The sequence below is a fragment of the Electrona antarctica genome, assembly GCF_951216825.1.
Source record: "Electrona antarctica genome assembly, chromosome: 3".
Classification (NCBI taxonomy): Eukaryota; Metazoa; Chordata; class Actinopteri; order Myctophiformes; family Myctophidae; genus Electrona; species Electrona antarctica.
The window spans coordinates 1,400,690-1,425,061 of record NC_136808.1 but is presented as its reverse complement, the minus strand read 5'-3'; the positions used below and the strand labels follow the sequence as shown (position 1 = coordinate 1,425,061).

Genomic DNA, 24,372 nt, shown 5'->3' with positions numbered 1-24,372 from the left:
TATGTTACTGCACGCACGGTCCCCCACTCTGGTGAGGCATCATGTGAGAAATGCCTGGTCACGCGAGGTTACCATGGCAACAATGAACGTGTCCTTGAGGTTTACGCGGAAGTTGTAACAGTCAGTATGCAGTGCCCGTTGGTGCCACTGGGTGGTGTACTGCACACTGACTGTTACAACCTGTCTCCTTCTATACTAGCGTGTGTTTTCAGACGGACACGTTTAGTGGTTGCACACAACAACACTCACTTTGAAGACGAAGCGCGAGGAGCAGAAAGTTAGTTTTAATAGTTCTAAATAAATAACACACATTTCAGTGTTAAAGAAGACTTCTGGGTTCCAGGACTACTGCACTCATTCATTCATATCTGGTTGAAAGACACAGAGGTATGGTTGAGGTTGTTTTAATGTGATAGCCATGGTTTACTTCTCTTTTCACTTTCTCCATTAACAATTTACAACCCGTCCCTTCCATTGGTGGTGGTCCGTGGGTTCCAGCCTGATTTCTCACCATGGTCCGTGTGAAAGCCGGCCAGCCTGCCCGGAGACCCCCGCAGCCCTCCGCCCCGGCGGGACGCTCCTCTGGATCAACCCGGCGTGTGTCTGGCGGCGGCGGCGTGTGTATGTATATTCACAAAGACACTGAATATGTTACTCGTACTGACTTACAGCATGATGAAATTGAAACTGTGTGGGTTGAATTAATTTTCAAAAAGGCTAAATCAGTATTAGTGGGCACCGTCTACAGACCGCCTGACCAACATGGGTTCTATGATATACTTGAGGGGTGCTTAGCTGAGGAGGAATGTGTAGAGAAAATCCTGATTGGCGACTACAATACAGACATGCAACGTAAGGAAGCACCTGTGTTTAAGTCATTCAGTAAGTTCTGTGATCTACATAGCAGTGATGTAAATAGGGTGCGTTTTGCGTCCCAAAACGCACTTTATAGTTTTGGGCCGCACTTCAAAAACATACGTGCGTCCACGGGATGCACTACTGTACTCAAGTGTACAGTAATAGGAGGAATGTGTAGAGAAAAACAGCATATGTTACTCGTACTGACTCCATCTACATAAACGTTTATATATCAAATATAAAGTGCTCATCCCAGAGCCACGGATGTTACATAAGTCCTCGGGTGGGTATAATTATCCGTATCTATTGTTCAATAAAAAAAGCATTTTAATCAGAACGGCAAAAATGTTCTGAAAATGGTTTCAGAACATTTTTCAGCCATGCAATACACCCCCCAACCGATAGGGGTGAGTAGTTGAACGCGTATGACGAAACATTGATACAATGGCCGCCGAGCTGATTAAAGAGCTTTTTAATGAACAATAAGGAAGACACGGATACTTTTACCCACCCGAGCAGAAATGTAACATCCATGGCTCTGGGGTGAGCACTTTATATTTGAAATCTGAACGTTTATGTAGATGTAAGGGAGTAAAATGGAGCAAGTGCAAAAAAAACAAAACGGTTGAGTTCCGTTGTTGAACGTGAACGCTTATTTATTGTATACCTAATTATTACTTATAATTATCCATAATTAGTAATTTTGCATAATTTAGATTTGTGCTTCCGTGGACCCCCCCGGGGACCCCAATACGGAGATGCACCACTCACCGCTCACCTACGAGCACTGTTCTTTTGGCAAATCTAGTGAGCAAATATAAGACTTCCGGTGGACGATCTCTTCAAAATAAGAGTACCCTCTAGAGTATTGAAAAAAAGTTTAATTTGCACATTAAAACTATAAATTAAGCATTTAAACGATGCTATAGGACACACATTATGTTTCTGTGTAAAAATAAGTAATAAGTAATGTTTCTGTGTAAAGATAAGTAATTCAAAAGTTATCTAAATGGATAAATGCTATTCACTGGAGAGCATGGACTTTATAAAGTGGACGCTGGACAGAAATCCCTGCTATGTTTCGACTAGTGTGACATACGCACGCGTCCGGGGAGACCTCCTCTACAACACCACACTGTCCGCTAAGCAGCAGAGGTGTAAAACAGAAATTGGCACCAGGTCACAGGTCAAAAAACATAAAAAAACTTCCCATTTCCAGACTACAGTGGACTAAAGTGGACGCTGGACAGAAATCCCTGCTATGTTTCGACTAGTGTGACATACGCACGCGTCCGGGGAGACCTCCTCTACAACACCACACTGTCCGCTAAGCAGCAGAGGTGTAAAACAAAAATTGGCACCAGGTCACAGGTCAAAAAACATAAAAAAACTTCCCATTTCCAGACTACAGTGGACTAAAGTGGACGCTGGACAGAAATCCCTGCTATGTTTCGACTAGTGTGACATACGCACGTGTCCGGGGAGACCTCCTCTACAACACCACACTGTCCGCTAAGCAGCAGAGGTGTAAAACAAAAATTGGCACCAGGTCACAGGTCAAAAAACATAAAAAAACTTCCCATTTCCAGACTACAGTGGACTAAAGTGGACGCTGGACAGAAATCCCTGCTATGTTTCGACTAGTGTGACATACGCACGCGTCCGGGGAGACCTCCTCTACAACACCACACTGTCCGCTAAGCAGCAGAGGTGTAAAACAAAAATTGGCACCAGGTCACAGGTCAAAAAACATAAAAAAACTTCCCATTTCCAGACTACAGTGGACTAAAGTGGACGCTGGACAGAAATCCCTGCTATGTTTCGACTAGTGTGACATACGCACGTGTCCGGGGAGACCTCCTCTACAACACCACACTGTCCGCTAAGCAGCAGAGGTGTAAAACAAAAATTGGCACCAGGTCACAGGTCAAAAAACATAAAAAAACTTCCCATTTCCAGACTACAGTGGACTAAAGTGGACGCTGGACAGAAATCCCTGCTATGTTTCGACTAGTGTGACATACGCACGCGTCCGGGGAGACCTCCTCTACAACACCACACTGTCCGCTAAGCAGCAGAGGTGTAAAACAAAAATTGGCACCAGGTCACAGGTCAAAAAACATAAAAAAACTTCCCATTTCCAGACTACAGTGGACTAAAGTGGACGCTGGACAGAAATCCCTGCTATGTTTCGACTAGTGTGACATACGCACGTGTCCGGGGAGACCTCCTCTACAACACCACACTGTCCGCTAAGCAGCAGAGGTGTAAAACAAAAATTGGCACCAGGTCACAGGTCAAAAAACATAAAAAAACTTCCCATTTCCAGACTACAGTGGACTAAAGTGGACGCTGGACAGAAATCCCTGGTGCCAATTTTTGTTTTACACCTCTCCGACGAATGCGGTATTTGAATTTCATAAGTTTAGTATTATTTCTAACTGTGGTGGAGCAGTCAGTAGAGAGAGACCGTGTGAAAGGGCTTTATAACTAACTGTATAACTCTATGTTGAAGTCAGACAGTGTTTTATAACTTTATAATATAACTTTATAACTCTAGCGTGCATTCAGTCAGTCAGTTACAGACAGTGTGTTTTGGTTTGCAGAAAAGGAACAACAACGTGTTCGGTGTAACGTCTGGACGCTTTAATATCAACATATCAGAGGTCGGCGGTTGTTGTTGTTGTGGTCCGTGGTGGTCCGTGGTGGTCCGTACGGTGCTGCTGGGACTGGTGGTCCGTGGGTTCCAGCCTGATTTCTCACCATGGTCCGTGTGAAAGCCGGCCAGCCTGCCCGGAGACCCCCGCAGCCCTCCGCCCCGGCGGGACGCTCCTCTGGATCAACCCGGCGTGTGTGTATGTATATTCACAAAGACACTGAATATGTTACTCGTACTGACTTACAGCATGATGAAATTGAAACTGTGTGGGTTGAATTAATTTTCAAAAAGGCTAAATCAGTATTAGTGGGCACCGTCTACAGACCGCCTGACCAACATGGGTTCTATGATATACTTGAGGGGTGCTTAGCTGAGGAGGAATGTGTAGAGAAAATCCTGATTGGCGACTACAATACAGACATGCAACGTAAGGAAGCACCTGTGTTTAAGTCATTCAGTAAGTTCTGTGATCTACATAGCAGTGATGTAAATAGGGTGCGTTTTGCGTCCCAAAACGCACTTTATAGTTTTGGGCCGCACTTCAAAAACATGCGTGCGTCCACGGGATGCACTACTGTACTCAAGTGTACAGTAATAATAATCCACGTGAGAAATAAAAATCGCGGAAAAAAATGCGGTAAAACAAATAATCTACGGACACGATCATTTTGCATGGCCGCATGCGACCTCATCCTACGTTATAAACGATAAAATCCACGTAGGACTCGTTGTAGAACCACTAGTTTGTAAGTTAACAACAACACAGTCTGACGGGCGCCGCCATCTTGCTCAGAGTCGAGCGCTGAGCGGAGCGCAGCCTGGAGACCAGAGCCGTTTAGAGAGAGAGAGTGACGACAACATACCGTTCAGTGACTCATGAAGCTCCGTGAATAAACAGTGAACGCGGTTGTCGCAACTCTCTCATCTACACGGCGCTGCCTCCGACAGAAAGACAGGCGAACATTTGAGCATGACAAACAGAGTAGACCCGATTGAATGGGAAACACACATGTGTACTGTAACAAACGCCGACACTGTTGTATGTTGTGCGTTGTGGACCGGTGCCACCACACATTAACATGCCCCCACCCACCCCCCCAAAAAAGAAGTGCCAAAGCCAACTGCAGGGCAACAAAAAATATTAGCAACCCTATTTTCTAAATCTAACATCATCATCTGCTAATGATGATGATGTGTGCTGCTGTGCACAGCCTACCTCCTCCATGACTGCTTCTACTTAATCTCCAGGTTAGTTTTGTAGCATTCATTTTTATTTTGTATGTATTGTGTAATGTGTCATGAAAACATAAAGATTTATTAACAGTTAAAACTGGCAGAATTATTATAGATTTCATATAGCCAAAATCATATGAAATATGTATGTAGTATGAATGTTTTTTTTTAATTATAATTTATTTTGCTAGCTTTAGTTATAATAATAATTTCTTCTTCGTTTTCTACATGAATATAACCACATTATAACCATATAAGATGAAATGGGAGTTAAATGCTGCAATTTGTAAAAATGGCAAAATATGACTCTTAAACGTCGCTGAAGTGGGACTCATCAAATGTCCCTGGGACTCATCTAAAAGACCACCCCTGCATCCCGGGACTCATTACATTGAAAACCTATTTACATCACTGCCATAGTGTCAGTCAGCTAATTACCCAACCCACTAGAGTGTGTGATTCTACTCAAACTGTCATTGATCTCATTCTGTCCTCGGACAAATCCAGAATCTCCAAGAAAGGGGTTATTGTATGTGGGCTTAGTGATCATTTTATGATATTCTGTACCCGCAAAATACAAAAACTTAAGACCGGCTGCCACAAAACAGTCATATCAAGGGACCTCAAAACCTACTCTAGTGAGGTCTTTAACCAAGTATTGGAGAGTCTGGATTGGTCCGATGAGCTTAAAAGCACACTTGTCGAAGAAGCTTGGCTTGGCTTCAAAACCAAATTTACATCAGTACTGAACAACATGGCTCCTTTGAGAACCACCAGGGGCAAAACCCGCTCGGAACCATGGATGAATTCGGACATACTGGCTGCAATGAAAGCCAGAGACAAAAAATGCTCTGAAGTTCTAAAATGCAAGTCAAAGCTAGCCAAGCGCTTCGACAGTGTTCGCCAAGCTCGTTTGAACAACCTTAATACACAACGAATCAAACTACGAAACAGTGTAACTGCCATGACCAAATCAGCTAAAAGTAACTTCATTAATGATAAAGCTCAGGAAAACAAAAACAATCCTCATGAGCTCTGGAAGCTACTAAACAATCAACTAAGCTATGGTCAGAAACTAAAAACCAGATTTTCGAACATAAACATCAAATCTGACAACACTCTCATCACTGACAACCTTGATGTGGCCAACTACTTGAATATCTTCTTTACAAACATAGCAACAACTCTGGTTAACAAACTGCCCTCCCACTCTGGGCTCTTTGGTGTAGAGCACATTACAACCTTCTACAAAAACCTAGGTGTTTGTAAAGACGATTTTAAACTAGTTATGGTAACAACTGATGAGATAATTAAGAAACTGAGTGCCCTCCAACCCCACAAGGCCACAGGCCATGACAACATTCCCTCCAAATTTCTCAGAGACTCAGCCATCTCTATAGCTCCAATCATCACCCACATAGTAAACCTCTCCATCAAACAGGGACAGGTCCCCCAAGATTTCAAACTGGCCAAAGTAACCCCCTTGCACAAGAAAGGGAGTAAATTAGACCCCGGCAACTACCGCCCTATTTCTATTCTTAGTTCCATCTCGAAAGTGATGGAAAAAATAGTCTATGAACAGGTTGAAAAGTATCTTGCCACTAACAAATTATTGTACGAGTTCCAATCTGGCTTCAGAACATCCCACTCCACTGACACATGCCTTCTCTATTTAAGCGACCACATCAAACAAGAGGTGGACGCTGGCAAATACTGCGGCATGGTCATGCTGGACCTCCAAAAGGCTTTTGACACCGTGAACCACTCCATACTGGTTAACAAGCTAAAAGCAATTGGTTTCGATAGCACATCAGTGAGCTGGATGCAATCCTACCTGGAGGGGAGAGAACAGATGGTGGAAGTGAACGGAACACTGTCCCCCCCCCTCCCAGTGAGCTGTGGCGTTCCACAAGGAAGCATACTAGGGTCTCTACTGTTCCTAATATATGTAAACGACATGACTTCAGCCTGTGACTGCAACTTGTTCCTGTTCGCAGATGACTCAGCACTGCTGGTCTCGGACAGGGACAAACTGCAGGTTGAAAATGCCCTCAGCTCTGAACTCGGTAGAATCTGCACCTGGCTCGCTGATAACAAACTATCTTTACACCTGGGAAAAACTGAATCCATTCTCTTTGGCTCTATTAGTAATCTCAGCAAGGCAAATGGCTTCTTGGTTAGAGTGGGTGACAATGTTATCACACGTAAAGATGAAATTACCTACCTAGGTTCCATCCTGGAGGCTAATCTTTCCGGTGATAAAATGGCCACCAACGTAATCAAAAAAGTCAACCATAGAACAAGATTCCTCTACAGGATCTCCTCACTGGTCAACAAAAACACCTTGAAGACCTTAACAGGAGCCCTTGTACAGGGTTTCTTTGACTATGCATGCACCTCCTGGTACCACAGCACCTCAAAGGCCCTTAAAACCAGGCTCCAGACTTCCCAAAACAAACTGGTCAGGCTCCTACTTGATCTAGCCCCCCGAACCCACCTCACCCCTGCCCACTTCGACAGGCTGGAATGGCTTAGGGTCGACGACAGAGTACAGCAACTTGCAATGGGTCTGGTCCACAAGATTCGATACACCACCCAGATACCCATGTACCTGTCTAGATACTTCCTTAATGTTAACGAAGTCCACACCCACAACACCAGAGGGAGTGCAACGAACCATGTACAACCCAGATTCGGCACAAACAAGGGACTAAATTCTTTTCGCTCCTATGCCACCAAAATGTGGAACGCCCTACCAACTGTCATTAAGACATGCGAATCCCTTGACTCCTTCAAAACCGCTCTCAAAGGGCACCTACGGACGGCTGCAATTCGAAACTGGCCCCGTAAAATCTGAATCGCCCCCCACCGCCCCCCCCCCTTTTCCCCTCACTATATGTTTCTTTTCCCTTTTTACCTCCTTTATGATGAATTCATGATCTGTTCTGTTCTATGACTATATAGAAGTGTCTATTTGTACGTCTCTAAATGTTTTGATGAATTGAACATGGTGGACCCTCTTGTAAACAAGTGTAATGCTTAATTGGGTCGTCCACTCACAGTTAACAGCCTTTGTATTGAGTTTGTGCTTGAAATGTACTGTAATTCTGCAAACTGTTCAATCAATCAATCAATCAAACTTCACATGGGTGTGATTTTTTTTTCAAAGTGCGTATGCTACTGTATGTTAAGTATGGAAAAGTATGCAATTTCATTTCATACTTTTCCAGGTCTTAAAGTATGGGGAATGAAAAATATTGTATGGATATTTTTTGTTTCCAAAACTATTACTGCTGTTCTGTTTTCCTGGGCAGGAGGCTCAGGGGGAGGCTCCTGGTCCCTGCCCGGTCGGCAGTCAGTGATACCTTCTTATGCTGTCCCCTTAAGGCTTATTCATGCTCCAGTTTTAGGTGATAAGGTGACAACCGGAAACTACAACATGACGTCATGCAGCTCCTCACGCATGCAGCTCCTGTAAGTCCCTCTAGACACAGAACCGATCACTTTTTCGCTCTGACACCTCGTTTTGTCGTCCGCAGCTTGCCCGATGATCGACCCAATGGGTCCAAAATGTGTCTGGAAAAAAGTATGGAAATTTGAAATTCCAATTTGGTTTTTGTGGCATTCCACAGCCATTAATTTGATTACCGGCGGAGACAGATTTATTTTTCTTTTAATTTGTCAGGTTAATATATAACCCCAATGGAAACCGGTGATCTGGGCACTCAATATTTAAATGAGGAGAAGAATCTTTATTAAACCATCATGTTTCCATCAGGGCTAACAAGACACTAAACAACAAACTCATTATATATAGAGCGTCGCAGTCCCGCCCCCTTTCATGACGACGCCAGGCCCAGGAAATGATTCCCAATGCATTTTTCCCATAGACATTTCAAAACGTATTTATTTAAAGACCTTATAAGCGTCGTACAAAGCCAACTCTTGTCGTGACAAATCATGACAACAAACACAATATTTTGGACCAAACAAATAATTACTAAGAAGAAAAACAACAAAAAAAGTGTTGTAACCTGCCGTTTTCTTCTTCTTTCTAATTATTTGTTCAGCCCGAAAAATTGTGTTTGTTGTCATGATTTGTCACGGCAAGAGTTGGCTTTGTCCGCGGCGTGAACGTCTTTAAATAAATACTTTCTGAAAAGTCTGAGGAAAATGAACAGGGATTTAATTTCCGGGTCTCTCGAGGGGGTGGGACTGCGACGCTCTATAGGGCTGGAGTCTGGACCCAGGTGGGACCAGATCGGCAATTAACCAATATGGTTTTAATTAGTGATGGGAGATTAATCGGCAAACACGTCGGTATCGGCCGATTCTAGTTATTTGATTAATCGGCATCGGTTCGATTAATCAATCGATTGTCTTTACAGATAAACAAGCCCAAAGTAACAGCTTGAACAGATCTACAAGCTCACAATATTAAATATACGGTATTAAAGTTACATCTGACTTGCCTAAGCCTGCATTGCAGATAACCTGTTACATGGACAAAATTAGTATATATTTTTAATACAGAATGAGATCATATCGACATTGGTAATACCGGTTATCATCGGCCATAACAGCAATTAATTATATCGGATATCGATAACGGCCAAAATGTCTCATCGGCATTATCAGACCTTGTATTGAAGTGACTTTCCTGTGCTTTTTTTCCTTTTGCAAACTGTTAACTCTATATCTACCGCTAGCTGTTAGCATAAACCCCAGTTCCCAGTGCCAGCATACGCGTTCACTTGTCTGAGTTTGCACGCCCCCCCCCCCCCCCCCCCCCCCCACCCACCACACACTCGCTACACACACTCTAGTATCATTGGAACACGCACACAGTCTTTAGCTTTCGTCAGAAGCTTTTACATGGCGGCAGCGCCGCGGACCGTGGTACAAATTAAATCCAAAATGTGGATGGCAGAAAATCCACCAAGGACAGCGATCCTAGAATCCGATTCATGGAGGCTTGAAAATCCTCCTTTCAACTGCTTTGCACTGTGAATATATTTTCAATCCCATAGTTGGAACGGTGGGGCGTTGCTATAGGAACCGGACCAATGTTAAAAGCTTCCGTAGGACCATTATATAGATGGAGTATACGTTGGGGTATGTATATACCTGGGACCTGGGATATGACGCCACCTAGCGTCGACGTACGTACGGACTTGGGGAAAAGAGTTAATAAAGTATTCAATAAATCAAAGGTTATCATGAATCTTAATTTGAAATGTAAAGTAGATTTACATTTTGGCAATACATTAAGTTTCAGCAAGATAGTAAATACATTTAAACTAGTGGTTCTCAAATATTTTCATATCAAGGACCCCCACGGACCCCCATCTGAAAATAGGTTTTTGCCAGGGACAATATTACATAAGCAATATTCCATAAGCATTCAAATTTGTTTTCAGAAAAACAATCTTATCTAGAAGCTCACAACAACGCATTGTGAGCTTGTTCTTCGATTCTATATCAAATGGTCAATGTACACTACAGGGTTAAACTGATTTTGATGCTATATTTACACATTTTGCTGGTGACCCCCCTGGAACCATGTTCTTTATTTCCCCACTTCCATTGCGATTATCTAAAAGAATAATGAATCAAATCAATCAATCAATCAATCAATCAATAAATAAATCAATTACTTTTTTTAACAGTTTGCAGAGAAAAGCACAGGAAAGTACAGTTCAATACCAGGTCCACTAAGATTATCTAAAACCCAAGAAAGCCTATTGTTTCCATAGTCATATTCAATTCATAGGAATAACACACAAACACTGTGTAATCATTTATTCCATCTGCTCGTACACGTACAGGCAGTCTGAGGAGGAGCGAGAGAGACAGTGGGAGAGAGAGAGAGTCAAGGAGAGCTGTGTGCTTGTGGAGGAGACCAAGAAGCATCCCGACACGGTCCTAAAAGGCCTGAACCGTCTTCGGCTCAATAGAGAGTTGTGTGATGTGGTTCTGTGCTGTGGGGGACAGGAGTTCCCCTGTCATAGAGCTGTGCTCGCATCATTTAGCTCCTACTTTCAGGTAAACCTCAACGTTCCATGTGAACATTTAATGACCTGGTGCTGTTAATGGAATGACTTTGGCTTTCATGTGAACTGAAGACCGTGCTATAACAACTCATCAATTAATTTATTATTGACACAATGTACATTTAGAGACCTACTGTAAGACAACCCGGCGTTCACCTTTTCGTCCTCCACAGGCCATGTTTACATGTGGCATGTTGGAGTCCAGACAGGACAGGGTTAACGTCCATGGAGTAGAAGCTCACATCCTGGACCTGTTGCTGACCTATGCATACACATCAGAGGTGGCCATCCCCAAAGAACATGTGCAGGTGAAGTAATGAACACACACACACACACACACACACACACACACATGCTCCCGATGTGCTGGTTGGTACCTTGCATGGCTTCCGCCGCTATCAGTGTATGAATGTGTGTGTGAATGGGTGAATGTAAAGCACCTTGGATAAAGGCACTATATAAATGCACCATTTACCATTTTATCTATCTATCTATCTATCTATCTATCTATCTCTCTCTCTCTCTCTCTCTCTCTCTATCTAATGAAGTTGTTTCTTTTATCTAGGACGTGCTAGCAGCAGCACACATGCTGGATGTGAAGGCTGTCCAAGAGCGGTGCTGTTATTACATGCGACGTCACATAGACAACAACAACTGTTTAGGCATTAACAGCTTTGCTGAGGCCCATTCCTTAGAGGACTTGGAGACATCCAGCATGCATTACATCATCCACCACTTCGGAGATGTCTACATGCAGGTCAGAGAAGTTGTTTGTTGCAGTGTTGATATGATTTGTTTTTTCTTCCGTCGACTACCTTTTATCACTGACAAAATAAATGGAAACTAAATGAAAACTAATCTATGATGACTTCAAACGAAGACTATACATATTGACAATTTCGTCAAGAGATCCAGTATAAGTAAAAGACACAAGCCATTTTACACTTGGTTGCATGCTGGAAATAGCAGATCTACAAGCTCACAATGCGCCCCACTGCAGCGCGTTGTGAGCTTGTAGATCAGCTATTTTCAGTGTAAAATCTTCCATTACGACGGCATCAAGGCCCGTCAAAATACATTTCAGTCTACGAAAGCAACTGTAGATTTAGTCGACTAAAATCTCATAGGCCTATTTGACTTACTTGACTTAAGCCCTTTGCTCCTCTAGGGTGCATAGGCCGTTGACATTTCACTCGGTTTTTAGCCGTTCTTTCGAGATTTCCCCAGTTGAGCCCACATAGGCCTATTTAGTCGACTAAAACTATACACTGCAACATTCCCTTTTTTCCCCCCATGAAAATATTACTACATTCCAAATGTAGCAAACTACTGTGGCTTTAGACAGACAACATCAAAGAGTACTTGACTTATACCTCTCTTAAAGTCTCTCTCTTGTAGCAAAAACATAAAGAGCAACTGCAATGAATTGGACAGCCAACTAGTGCTGCATGATTCTAGCCGGGCTAATAAGCCAGACCGAATCAGCCGTTGGCAAAAACAAATTGCCTGCCGGCGGATTACGGTCTGGAGAGGCTCAATTGTACGCCCATTTCCTACACCAGAGAACTGGTGTGGCCAATGGGGACACGGTATGCAATATGGGCGGGCTTTGGTACAGTCAGTGACGTTCAATGCTTGAGACCTTTGACTGACAGTAGCTCTGACCAATTGCGTCAAAGAGAAAATGTTTGAACCCGCCCCCCCGGGAAACAAGATCCATACACAGCATCTCCAGACTCAAATACCACACGACAGTGTGATTTGAGTCTGGCTTATTAGCCAGGCTAGCATGATTCTTGCTCAAATTCAGAAATGAGATTGCGTAGGTACTGAATCAAGATCTCGATCTTTTCCTCAATGAATTCTGCAGCGATAGTCTCTACTCTGCCACAACGTTACTTTAGCCAGCATGCGATTGATTGCACATGAACTCTCAGTGCAGATAAAATGAACTACTCAACCAATGCTGTGGATTTTCCATGTTTAACTCATTTTTTTGCTACTAGCTGTTAGCATAAACACCAGCTCCATACGCCAGAGCATACATTCACTTTAAATAGACGGTGTTTGCCCGCCCCTCCCCCCCCCCCACACACACACACTCACTACAGACAGCACCGCAGCATTGGAACACACGCAAGCTCCTTACCTCTCGTCAGAAGCTTTGACATGGCGCCAGCATCGCGGTAAAAAAGGCATAAATTAAATCCGAAATGTGGATGGCAGAAAATCCACCATGGACAGCGATTTTAGAAGAAGAGTTATGAATGTTTGAAAATCTTCCCTTCCACTGCTCTCCACTGAGAATATATATGCAATCCCATAGTTGGAACGGTGGGGTGTTGTTATGGGAACCGGACCAATGTTAAAGGCCTCTGTAGGCATCAACCATTATATAGACAGAGTCCACGTTGGGGTACGTATATATACGGACTTGGGATATGACGCCACCTAGCGTCGACGTACGTATATATACAGACTTGGGAAAGAAAGAATTAACACATTTTCAAAGTGTACATTTTATAAGTCACAGATGTATCGTTTTCATATCGTAAATAACTGAATATATTAACTTTGGCAAAAAGTGTTTAATCCACATCCGCAGCTTTGTTACAAGTGAAACTGACTTCCTCTTCAAAATAAGAGCAACTTGTAAAGATGAGTCAACACTAGTTTTCTCAAGAGATTGTGAGAGTAGGAACGAAGATTGCTCAGTAGACCGAGAGCTTTTCCTTCTGGCACAGCTCTGTTTTCATCGCAACAGTGCACTGTAAACTAATCTAGTGTGTGTTTCTGTTTCTAGGAGGAGTTCCCCTCTCTCCCGGTGGATAAGGTGACAAAGATTCTCTCCGATGAAGATCTCAACGTTCCTAAAGAGGAGGCCGTATTTGAGGCGGCCATGTTGTGGATCAATAAGTGTCCTACACGCAGTCAGCACTTTGAGAAGGTCAGTCACTTCTCAATGTTTCACCTGATTTACTGCAAAGACTAAGTGACTTATTTTCTATCAATTACACACCCCACGGCGTGAAGCCTTGAATTTGTGGAGATGTGTTTAGTTGTTGACGCATTCCTAAGCCTAAATAATTTGACCAGCGGAGTCTCCAGTAGGCCATTGAGTCTGTCATCAAGTTATTGGCTTTGGAATGTGATCAAAACAACATTCTCCGATGCAGTTCAAATATATCGTTATACCCATATGCATGTGTAAAGTAAATAAATTAAATTATAAATAATTAATAAATAACCTGCCAGATGTCATGGAATTCCCTCAAGGCATACCTGAGATATCACGTTCACGATGTTGCCGTACGTACGTTCCTCCAAAAATAGGTGTACGTTTATGTACGTACAGACGTAAAGACTCTGTCTTGAGGCAGATGTAGAGATTTGAAATGTTGTCTTCGCCCAATGTCCAGTTTTTACACTAGTATAAAAATGAGTTTTTGTTCTTGAAGTTCCTAGAGCTGATCCGTCTTCCTCTGATCAGTCCCTCGTACCTCCACGATGCGATGGAGTCTCTGGAGGTGGTGAAAGAATCCCCGTGCTGCCAGAGGCTCATCTCTGAGGCCATGGAGCAGCATCACCTGCCCTACAGTGAAGCAGTACACCCACGTAGGACCAAAGGTACAGTTGGGTGCCACCGATATTGTCCCTTATCATTTGACCCATTTAGGCCTGACCTCAACATTTTTTAAAATCCTTCTAAATCCTCCAGTTTTCTGAAATAAATATTTTCACGATTTTTCAAAAATAGCAGACCTACAAGCTCGTAGCGCGCCACCGAGTGGCGCGCTATGAGCTTGTAGATCTGCTATTTTCCAATAGCTAAATTATAACAATGTTTAAAACACCAAAAGGGGTTCCCGCCCAAAATGGGTTAACTGTCCTTTTGCGCAGATCACGCAAACCTCAGCAAAAAGAAAAGGACAATATCGATGGCCTCCAACTGTACACTGCTGCCCTACAGTAACATGTCATGTGTACATACAAAAAGTTTTTATTCTCTCTCCCCCCCCTCTTCTCTGAATTAAAAGATGTGTCTACTGTATGTTCTCTCTCTCTCTCTGTATTAAAACATGTTGTGTCTATGTTCACTCTCTCTGTATTACAACATGTTGTGTCTATGTTCACTCTCTCTGTATTTCAAGAGGTGATTGTGATGGTGGGAGGTCAGAGGGTCGGCAAGCTGCTTGACCGCGTTGAGTGTTTGGATCCCGGGCATTGCGACACCAATGCACCAATCTACAAGAGTCTGACCAGTCTGCGATTCAAAGTGAAAATGCATGGTCTGGCTGTGTTAGGTGAGGAGGATCATCAGGGTCAGATACAGCAATACAACGGTAAGAAATGACAATAAGAAGCACCCTCGATATAGCCCGACACTGCATTTTCATTTCATTTCACTTCATTTTGAATGGGCGTGGCTAGCGATTCAGGGCTGAGGCCAAGGCTACCCTCGATACGGAACAGTTTACAAAGGTTTACACCTACACAAATATCCTCCTGCACGATGCAGACAAAACATGTTTGTCCTCACAAAACAGAAAAGTGCCATTGTCAAACAGAGTAACCAGTACTATCAGTGCAATGCAAAGAATTGTGACATTGTTCACAGTGCAATCGGTAAGATACGCTGTCAGATGGGGGGGGGGGGGGGGGGGGGGGGCACGAACGCATTCAAAGTTTTTCAAGTGAGCCCTGGTCTGCATATTATCTTTAATGGCAATCTATCTTGAGGTCTGAAAATGTGCATTTCTTTAACAATCAAGGCATAAGCCGTGTTAATTTTGCTCTTCTCCCACCATAGGCACTGCTTTGTATGTGGCCGGGGGACAACTACTTCCTTCAGTCAATCTTGATTGGCGACGTCAACGCCAACATTTTGGTAAAAGACACAGCAATCTACAAGTCCTTCCGAAATTACTGTAGCCTGCATAACCTGGTTCAGTTGATTTCTCAATATACAAGGGTATGCCCTGACTCTCAAACCATCTTAGACCTCATCTTGACAAATGACCTGACCAAGATCTCCAGAAGCGGTGTCATACAGTGCAGTATAAGTGATCATGATATCATTTATTGTACTCGCAAACTTCACAAATCTGCAGTCAATTGTCATAACACAATCAGATTCAGATCATTAAAAAACTACACCTGTGAAGCATTAAATACAGCTCTGGAGAATCTGGACTGGTCAAACGTCCTTAACTGTACATCTACAGAAGAGGCCTGGTCTCGTTTTAAATCTGCCTTTCTATCAGTGGTTGACAGCCTGGCTCCCATGAAAGTCATTAGGGCGAAAGCGAGAACTCAACCATGGATGAATGCCGACATCCTAATGGCCATGAAAATAAGAAATGAGAGTTATGCCAAGTTCCGAAAAAACAGAGATGAGCAGCTGTTCGACAATTGCAAACAATTGCGTAACAAGGTCAATGGCATGATCAAGACAGCCAAACAAACCTACTTCAATGAGAAAATTGAAGAAAACAAGAAAAAGCCCCAAAAACTTTGGAAGTCCCTTAAGGAACTGGGCTGTAACAACAGGCTCAAAACAAAGATCACAAATCTCAACATTAAAATAAATGGCTCGCTCATCTCTGATAAGCTGAACGTGGCTAACTGCCTAAATGGTTTCTTCACAACCATAGCTTCCACACTGGTGGACAAGTTGCCCTCCCATTCAGGCCTTTATGGAGAGCAGCATATAAGATCTTTTTACAAAAGTCTTGGTGCTGTTGAGGACAGCTTCAAAATCTCGTCCGTATCGACAGAGGACGTGTTACTAAAACTCAGCGCCTTACAGCCAACTAAGGCTACTGGCCATGATGGTATCCCCACTAGGTTCCTCAGAGATGCAGCGGTTTCTATTGCCCCCGTTGTGGCTCACATTACAAACCTGTCCATCAGACAGGGCCATGTCCCACAGGAATTCAAACTTGCAAGAGTAGTTCCCCTCTATAAAAAGGGTAGCAAGTTGGACCCTGGGAACTACCGCCCTGTGTCCATCCTTTGTTCCATCTCAAAGGTCATAGAGAGACTAGTATATGAACAGATAAATTCATATCTGCTTAATAACAAGCTTCTTTTTGAATTCCAGTCAGGCTTCAGAAAATCTCACTCCACTGATACATGTCTGTTATACTTGACTGATAGCATCAGACGTGAGGTTGACTCAGGCAAGTACTGCGGCATGGTCATGCTGGACCTTCAAAAGGCTTTTGACACTGTGAACCACTCCATACTGCTAAACAAGCTGAAGGCAATCGGTTTTGATGGCCCATCGTTAAACTGGGTGAGATCTTACCTTGAGGGAAGGAAACAGGTGGTCGATGTGAATGGTACCCTGTCTACTTCCCTCCCAGTAGAGTGTGGGGTCCCCCAAGGGAGCATCCTAGGGCCTCTACTGTTTCTAATTTATGTAAACGACATGAACTCGGCATGTAAATGCAATCTGTTCTTGTTCGCAGACGACTCAGCTCTCCTGGTCTCGGACAAAGATAAGTCGCAGGTCGAGAGAGTACTCAGCACAGAGCTCGGTAGCATCTGTCTTTGGCTCTCCGACAACAAATTGTCACTGCACCTTGGGAAAACTGAGTCTATTCTGTTTGGTTCAAGTCATAACCTCAACAAGTCCCCGGGCTTCACAGTTAGAGTGGGTGACAGTGTGGTCACAAATAGGGAAGAGGTCACTTACTTGGGTTGTATACTAGATAACAAACTCACGGGTGAAAAAATGGCAATGAAAGTGATCTCAAAGGTCAACCAGAGAACTCGTTTCTTGGGCAGGATATCCCCTTATGTCAACAGCAGTGCTATGAGGATCTTGGCCGGTGCCCTCATCCAGTGCCACTTTGACTATGCTTGTACTTCATGGTACAGAGGTATCTCCAAGCTATTGAAAACAAAGCTGCAGACCTCCCAAAACAAGCTTGTGAGGTTACTACTAAAATTGAACCCCAGGTCTCATCTTACCTCTGCCCACTTTAGTAGCCTGGGATGGCTAAGAGTGGAGGAGAGAGTATCTCAGCTCTCATTGTGTCTGGTCTTCAAGATCCTAGATGCCTCTGTTCCTAAGTACCTGCTGGGCTACCTGCCCAGAGTGAGGGATGCTCACAGGTACTCAACCAGAGGAAGTCCATATGATCTAGTTCCCCCCAGTTTCAGGACACTCAAGGGAAAAAATGCTTTTTACTACGCAGCCACTACTCTGTGGAATGCACTCCCTCCAGCCCTGAAATCCCTAAATTCTATTGCAAGATTTAGGAAAGACCTGAAATCATGGCTCCATCTACACACTAACTGGTCATAGTTAGCTTCCGACCCTGGATAGCCCATCTCCCATGCTCTGGACTATTCTCTCAGGGTACCTCTTGTCCTATGTATATAGCTCCCAGCCTTATATATAAGGATTATTTATTATATGTTCCATGGTTGTTTTTGTTTGTACAGTATGTTTGTGTATAGTTTCATGTTTCAAAGTGGACCACAATGGAAACAAGCGAAGGCTTTTTTGTGTCTAAGTCCATTTGGCGTTTTTTAAAATGATGTCATTTTCTGTAATTTTCTTAAACTGCCAATAAAGTATTCTATCTATCTATCTATCTAGTCAGTAAGAAGTTGTGGCGCTACGACCCTTCACATGATGACTCATGGACCATGATGGCTTCCATGAATGAGAAACGCTGTGACTTCGGTAAGACTGATTGTCCATTAGGGCTCGTAAATGAATATTTGATTATTGAATATTCCTTGAATATACGGGATAACTTATCTTCGATAAAGTACGAAAACCAATGTATCAAGTTGTAAAAACAAACAAACAAAACATTTTATTGGATTCAAGCAGCCTCTTCCACAATACAATACGTACAATGAGTCATTTTCTGTGGGGATTCATCATCATCATCAGATATATTCGATATCGGGGCCAATTTTATAGACAATATTCAAGATTAATTTCTGAGTAATGTTAACCTAGCCCTATGGTCCATAGGCCTGGTGGTGCTGGATGGCTATCTGTGGGCAGTGGGTGGCCAGGGCTGCAGTGGGTGCTTTGCGGAGCGCTACGACCCCCGCACCAACACCTGGCAGCTCAATCAGGACATGCCACGCTGTTCCAACCCTGTTGTGGTCGCACTGGATGGACTGATCTACGTTTTTGGTATGGGACACATTTATGCACCTTGCAGGTTCACCTGTTTTTAATTGGGACTCGAACGGTGTGTCATAGGTTAACAAGGAGTGCCATCTAAAAATGGAAAACAGAAAAAAACACGTACATCTGTGATTGGCACAGAATATGTTAAAAAACTCAGACATTCACTGCCATGGACGGCAAGTTTGAGCTATTTCAGGTTTTTACATTAGATGGCCCTCTTGGCTAACCTGTGATCCACCGTTCAACTCCCAGTGAAGCCAAGAGCAAGAAAACTACATGGTCGCAATAATCGCCTCCCATCCACTTTGAGAATATTTCTCTTTCCACTTTTGCTACGACCACCATTCAATTGTCAATGGGCTCTACAGAACAGCTGAAGCCAGGCAGAAATGGCACGGACATTATAAATAAATAAATGAAATGTGAGCTGTAATTATATTCCATCATATTCACGTGCTTTTGGAGAGAAATTACTCTATGCAGTCACTTTCAGTAGTAGAGGCCTGCAGAGGGGAGCTGTATGTGTCTGTGACACAGGTGATGGTCGTTAATACATCAAGGAAGGCAATTATGTTTCTGCACTGTCAAATAGGTCTACATCTATCCTAAGATGCCATCAAAGAAAATAAGAAATGTTAACTCGAGCTAGGTTTAAACATGAAAGCATGTTTACAGTTGTTGCACAGAAATTAAGTAATTTTACATGAAAAGTAATGCTACTTTTGCAATGTAGTTAAATAAAAAAGCTTGGGGGGAAGATAAATCATTAAAAAAAAAAGATTTGTCGGTCATTTGACATTCACAATTCAATTGTTAATTGCAATTATTTGTGTGACAATAATTAATCATCCACTTAAATTTGTAATTGTGACATCCCTGTTGACAATGATTATTGTTATTATTACATATTCATAGTTCTCCTGTTGACAATGCATAATGATTTGGCCTGTGTCCTCCTGGTTCCTAGGTGCTGGTTCCCCTGACACAGACACGGCCAAATTGCAATGCTACAAGCAGAGACGTATTGGTGACAACCAAGGTGGGGTGACCTTTTTTTGTGGGTTCCTTCTACACCACGTTTTTTTTTCTTTCGTTTTTAGCTTTTTCCAAAAACTGGACCTACCTACAACAATAATATAATACTTTCTCTAAAAAACAAAGCATTTCTGATGGTGCCTTGCCTAGGCTCTTCAAATGCATTATTGATATTATTCCATAAAGTTTAAAGACGGAGAGTTAAAATTGGGTGCCATGACAACGGTATTGCATATTGGGGTGGGGTATGCATTCCTGATTTCCATTGTTCTCAACTTGCATCGTTCCCAAGTAGGCCGGTGGCAGATGGGCACAGGTCTAGTAGATGATGATGAAAACACACAGGGATAAATGGCCTAAAAATACAAATATTGGAAAATGATTACACCCATTTCAGTGATGGTGCATTGGGTCATTTGGGAGATATTTTGTATTGGGAGTTGGTACCTAGCATGAAATGCTTTTATTAAAAAATAAAATGAAATCTTAGAAAGGATAAAGGTGTAGGCCAGTTTATGGTGCAAGAGCTACATGTGGGTCAGGACAGGAGAACCCATTTCCTCTGCCTATCTTACCAATCCATGGAGATATATAGCAATGCAAGTGTATATGCGTTCAAAATACTGGTGTCGGTCAGAGGAGTCAGTGTAGAGGATGTGTATAGAGATAGATTGTAGATACACATTATGACTGAGTACAGAGCACAACAAAGGGTTTTCAAAGCTGCTGGCAGAGATGTACAACTTGGAAACATCAGCAGGGCAGATCTTTTGTGGCACCTACACTGGGCTTTAGCAGTGCCATGAATAAGGTAATATGAAGGTGGAGCAAGTGCTAAAGAGTTTCATGGTGGATCTGGATGTAGACAGCAAGAATGCCAGTGTGGCTGGACAGGCACTGGACCTGTGCCTCAAGTTGGTGGCTCCTGAGTATGCCCACAAACCCTGGAACCGCTTCTTTGAGCAAAGGCAGGTATAGTGTGTGTTTGCCTACAAAGACAGCAGGTTTGGGTGGCTCTCCAGGGCAGCAGCAGTCCTAACCTACCACTTTGGCCATCTGACAGAGGTCCTGTTCCAGAACCTTTACATAAACACTCATAAACAACCGCCTGGCCTGCCTCGTCAGAGAAGTGATGGAGCTCTCTACCTCAAGGTGGTCCTTGTGGTGTTTGCCTGCCAGCCCTTCTATGGCAGAACCATAGAGAAATATGCTACCCATACTCAGCTCAGGGAGTTCTACTAGCTTGTCAGTATTGTAAAGAAGACATACACAGAGGAGGTCCTGAACTCGGTGTCAGACATGGCTGCTGAACACTTGGAGGAAGTGAAGAAGCTGACCAATCTCATGCAGCCCCACCTGCAGACTGTCCTGGCCAGGCAGAGGAGGGACTATGGCATTGATGAGGAGACCTTCCCAATGGACTATCCTGTCAGCGAACAGGCATGCAAGATAGATGAAACCCCTGTGCACAACATTGGAATGGAGAGACAATGTGGCAAGGTGGACTACAGACTGAAGAAGCTATGCACATTAAACGCAGTCAGCAGGTCATTCATTTTGCAGAAGAGCCAGGGGTTTAGGGCTGGACAGATTCCGTCCTTCAGAGGTTTCAAGGCAGCAGCCCAAGCAAAAAGGGAGGTCGAACTAAACTGGAGTAAACTCATGAAGACTACATTTGAGAAACAAGAGATGGCTCAAAGAAAGGATAGGAAGAGACTAGACAAGCTGGACACACTGAAGTCCAGAGGTGGCCCCTTCACTGACAGTGGGGAGGTTGAGTAGTTCTTTGTGGATGATCAACAATGCAAAGTGGCAGAGGATGAAGTTGGAGGTTCAGTTTGCCTATCTTCCGAATCCAGATGGCACTGCCCAGTGGGAAGAGGAGGATGAATACAGCACAGGAGTTTGGAGATGCCCTCATGTCATACCTGGGCAAGAGGAGTGACTGAACCACACTGGAATATGAAAAGGTCTTGAAAGGCTGCATGGCATATGGGACAGGAGCGACAGAATAACTGTGAGCTGCTACTTAAAGGGGCATTCCACTCATTTTCAACATTTTACTATGTCATTAATATACCTTAGAGCTGTTGTGTGGAAATAATAAAGCACCCCCCCATTCTGTGTTTCCTAGAACTAGAGGTCTGAAAAAAATCATTAACATGGTGAAACACATCTTGTATTTTTTTTTTTTTTTAGGTCGTATGTGGACGTATTTAGGTCGTAGGTCGTATGTGGCACAGGTCCCCTGTGCCACATACGTCCCTGCCTACAAGTACAACCCCAAAACAGCAGAATGGACAGAAGTGGCTGCTATGCAGGTTCCACGTTCTGCTTCAGCTGCCTGCACCCTCAATGGAAAGATCTACGTTATAGGTATCATACCTGTTCTTAACCACTTGTCTTAAACTCTCTGTTTAGGCCACAGCAGTGGCCATAGCCGTCATCACAAATGTGATGAGGTCATCACAAGTGGCTGTACATGATCTACTCACTGGTCAGCAAAAATAATTTGAAGACTCTAACAGGAGTTTTTCTTACAAGTTTTCTTTTTGACTCATGGTACCACAGCACCTCAAAGGGCTCCATACATCCCAAAACAAACTGGCTAGGCTACTACTTGGCCTCTCAAAACCGCTGTTTTTGTATTGACCTGTACTTTCGTTGATATGTTGATCTACAGACTGTTAATACAATTTTCAATCAATCATCAATCATGGCCGTTTGTGGACGTTTTGCGTATTATATTCCCTGACTATATCTGGTTAATACCCTGAGCGGGAAGGACAGAGTTCTCCGTTCAATCGATTAGTAACGCCCAGCACTCAGGACGGAGATTGATCAAAAGGACGGAGATTATTGATATCAAAACCGATCGCATCGCTCCACAGGCTGGGAGCGTCTGTTGCGCAACATTCAATGTTATTTTCCGGTGGGACGTCATCGAAAATGTTCCCCCTCATTTTAGCCGACGAGATCGAAAATCTTAAAACGTGAATAACTCTTGATCTAAATCATTCCGTCCAATTCTAAGAAAAACGTATGTGTTAGACGGCCCATCGCGGTCCCATCGCTAGTCACGTTAGAATTGATCATACCTCCAGTTGTTGTCGATCGGATCGAGAGGGTTTTGGTTACATCAAGCTACTTCAGCCACATCCGTGATAGCATCCGGTCCGTCGCTAAATGTGCTCCGCTGCTATAAATGGCTGGGCTGCGGGCGCTATGATTTAATGGATTAAATAACCCTGGGCGTTCGGGGTGTTAATTCCTCTTTATCTAACAGGTGGTAAGCTGTTAGATACATCAGTTGGTGTTCAGATCACGAACAAGGTGGAGTGCTATGACCCAACGACAAACCAGTGGACCATGTGTGCGTCGATGTGGCGTTCATGCTGCTATTCTGGTGTGGTTGCGATGGCTGGAAAGATCTACGTACTAGGCGGGTTGGGTGATTATGCCGAGTAAGAGACAATTTACTATAACCTGGAAATAAAGTGTCTGTTCACCACCAAACATTTCTCTCATTGCTATTGGTTCTGTCTTTGTTTAGCGATCTCCTTGCCGTCCAAGAGTACTGTGACCAGACGGACACATGGGAGCTCCCCGACTATCGCACCCAACGGTCCAGTTACCCATATAAAAGAAGAGGGCCGGAACCTAAAGGTCGCAGCTTTTTCAGCTGTGTCTCTCTCTGGCGGAGTACAGATGTAAATGACGTACCTTACCCTAATCCACATGAGTCTGACGAAGACGATTCCGGTTCCTACTACTCCGATTAATGACCAGTAAATGCGTTCATGGGTGCAAAAGATGCCATATACTGTGTATATGAGGTGAGCACTGTAGCAAATCAAACCCTGGAAGTGTCTTGCACAATAGCTTCACATGCCTAATGTGATGTCTTTGTAGGTTATGCACTGTATAGATAATACATGCTTTCCTGTTTGTTTCTTTTGTCTAGCTGTGAACTTATATTTATGTTTTGAGACATCGAGGGACACACGTTATGTGTGTAAAAATGTGTATTACGGTAATTAGCTACCGAGGGTGTTTTATTTTTGTCTATTATTATACACACGCACAGGAGTATAAGTACAATGTGTTAAGTATTGTGTATACTTGATATACCATGTTGCTCATGGTAGTTATGGGGTACAGGATTTATAAAATAAAAAAGGTGTCTTTTGATAACATTTTTGTAATGATATATAGCACACAATGTGCATGTACCAGTGCAACCTTCATAGAGTTTATTGGTTAAAATGTTGTTACGTTTTAAAGAAATACAAAAATAAAACAAAAACTCATCTCAATGAATCAATTTCAGTGATGGTATATCATCTGTCTCTCTGGCAACTACAGAACAT

General features: G+C 43.3%; 1 protein-coding gene across 6 annotated transcripts; it reads left to right on the top strand.

The window, feature by feature from the left end:
* The first annotated feature begins 220 nt into the window (after window positions 1–220).
* LOC306920177 (ectoderm-neural cortex protein 1-like) lies at window positions 221–24,303 on the top strand. 6 transcript variants are annotated; one of them, XM_079496840.1, is made up of 16 exons: window positions 221–387; window positions 499–621; window positions 8,155–8,224; window positions 10,579–10,795; window positions 10,977–11,111; window positions 11,369–11,560; window positions 13,607–13,750; window positions 14,262–14,430; window positions 14,955–15,107; window positions 15,614–15,691; window positions 18,416–18,502; window positions 18,803–18,970; window positions 19,935–20,006; window positions 22,202–22,378; window positions 23,289–23,466; window positions 23,556–24,303. In XM_079496840.1, the coding sequence occupies exons 2-16, from the start codon at window positions 513–515 to the stop codon at window positions 23,782–23,784; spliced, it is 2,178 nt and encodes a 725-aa protein (XP_079352966.1). In that variant the 5' UTR covers window positions 221–387; window positions 499–512; the 3' UTR covers window positions 23,785–24,303. The 6 variants fall into 6 exon arrangements, with proteins under 6 accessions (XP_079352966.1, XP_079352963.1, XP_079352967.1 ...); XM_079496837.1 differs by having other exon boundaries at window positions 14,955–15,146; XM_079496839.1 differs by lacking the exon at window positions 221–387 and adding an exon at window positions 3,465–3,707 and having other exon boundaries at window positions 554–621; window positions 14,955–15,146.
* Window positions 24,304–24,372: the final 69 nt, after the last annotated feature.

Excerpts from the sequence above, each read along its gene's own strand:
- LOC306920177 (XM_079496837.1), top strand. The coding sequence starts at position 513 with ATGGTCCGTGTGAAAGCCGGCCAGCCTGCCCGGAGACCCCCGCAGCCC. Across the intron at positions 8,225-10,578 it reads TCCTCACGCATGCAGCTCCT|GCAGTCTGAGGAGGAGCGAG; the intron begins GTAAGTCCCTCT and ends GTACACGTACAG. Across the intron at positions 13,751-14,261 it reads GCAGTCAGCACTTTGAGAAG|TTCCTAGAGCTGATCCGTCT; the intron begins GTCAGTCACTTC and ends TTGTTCTTGAAG.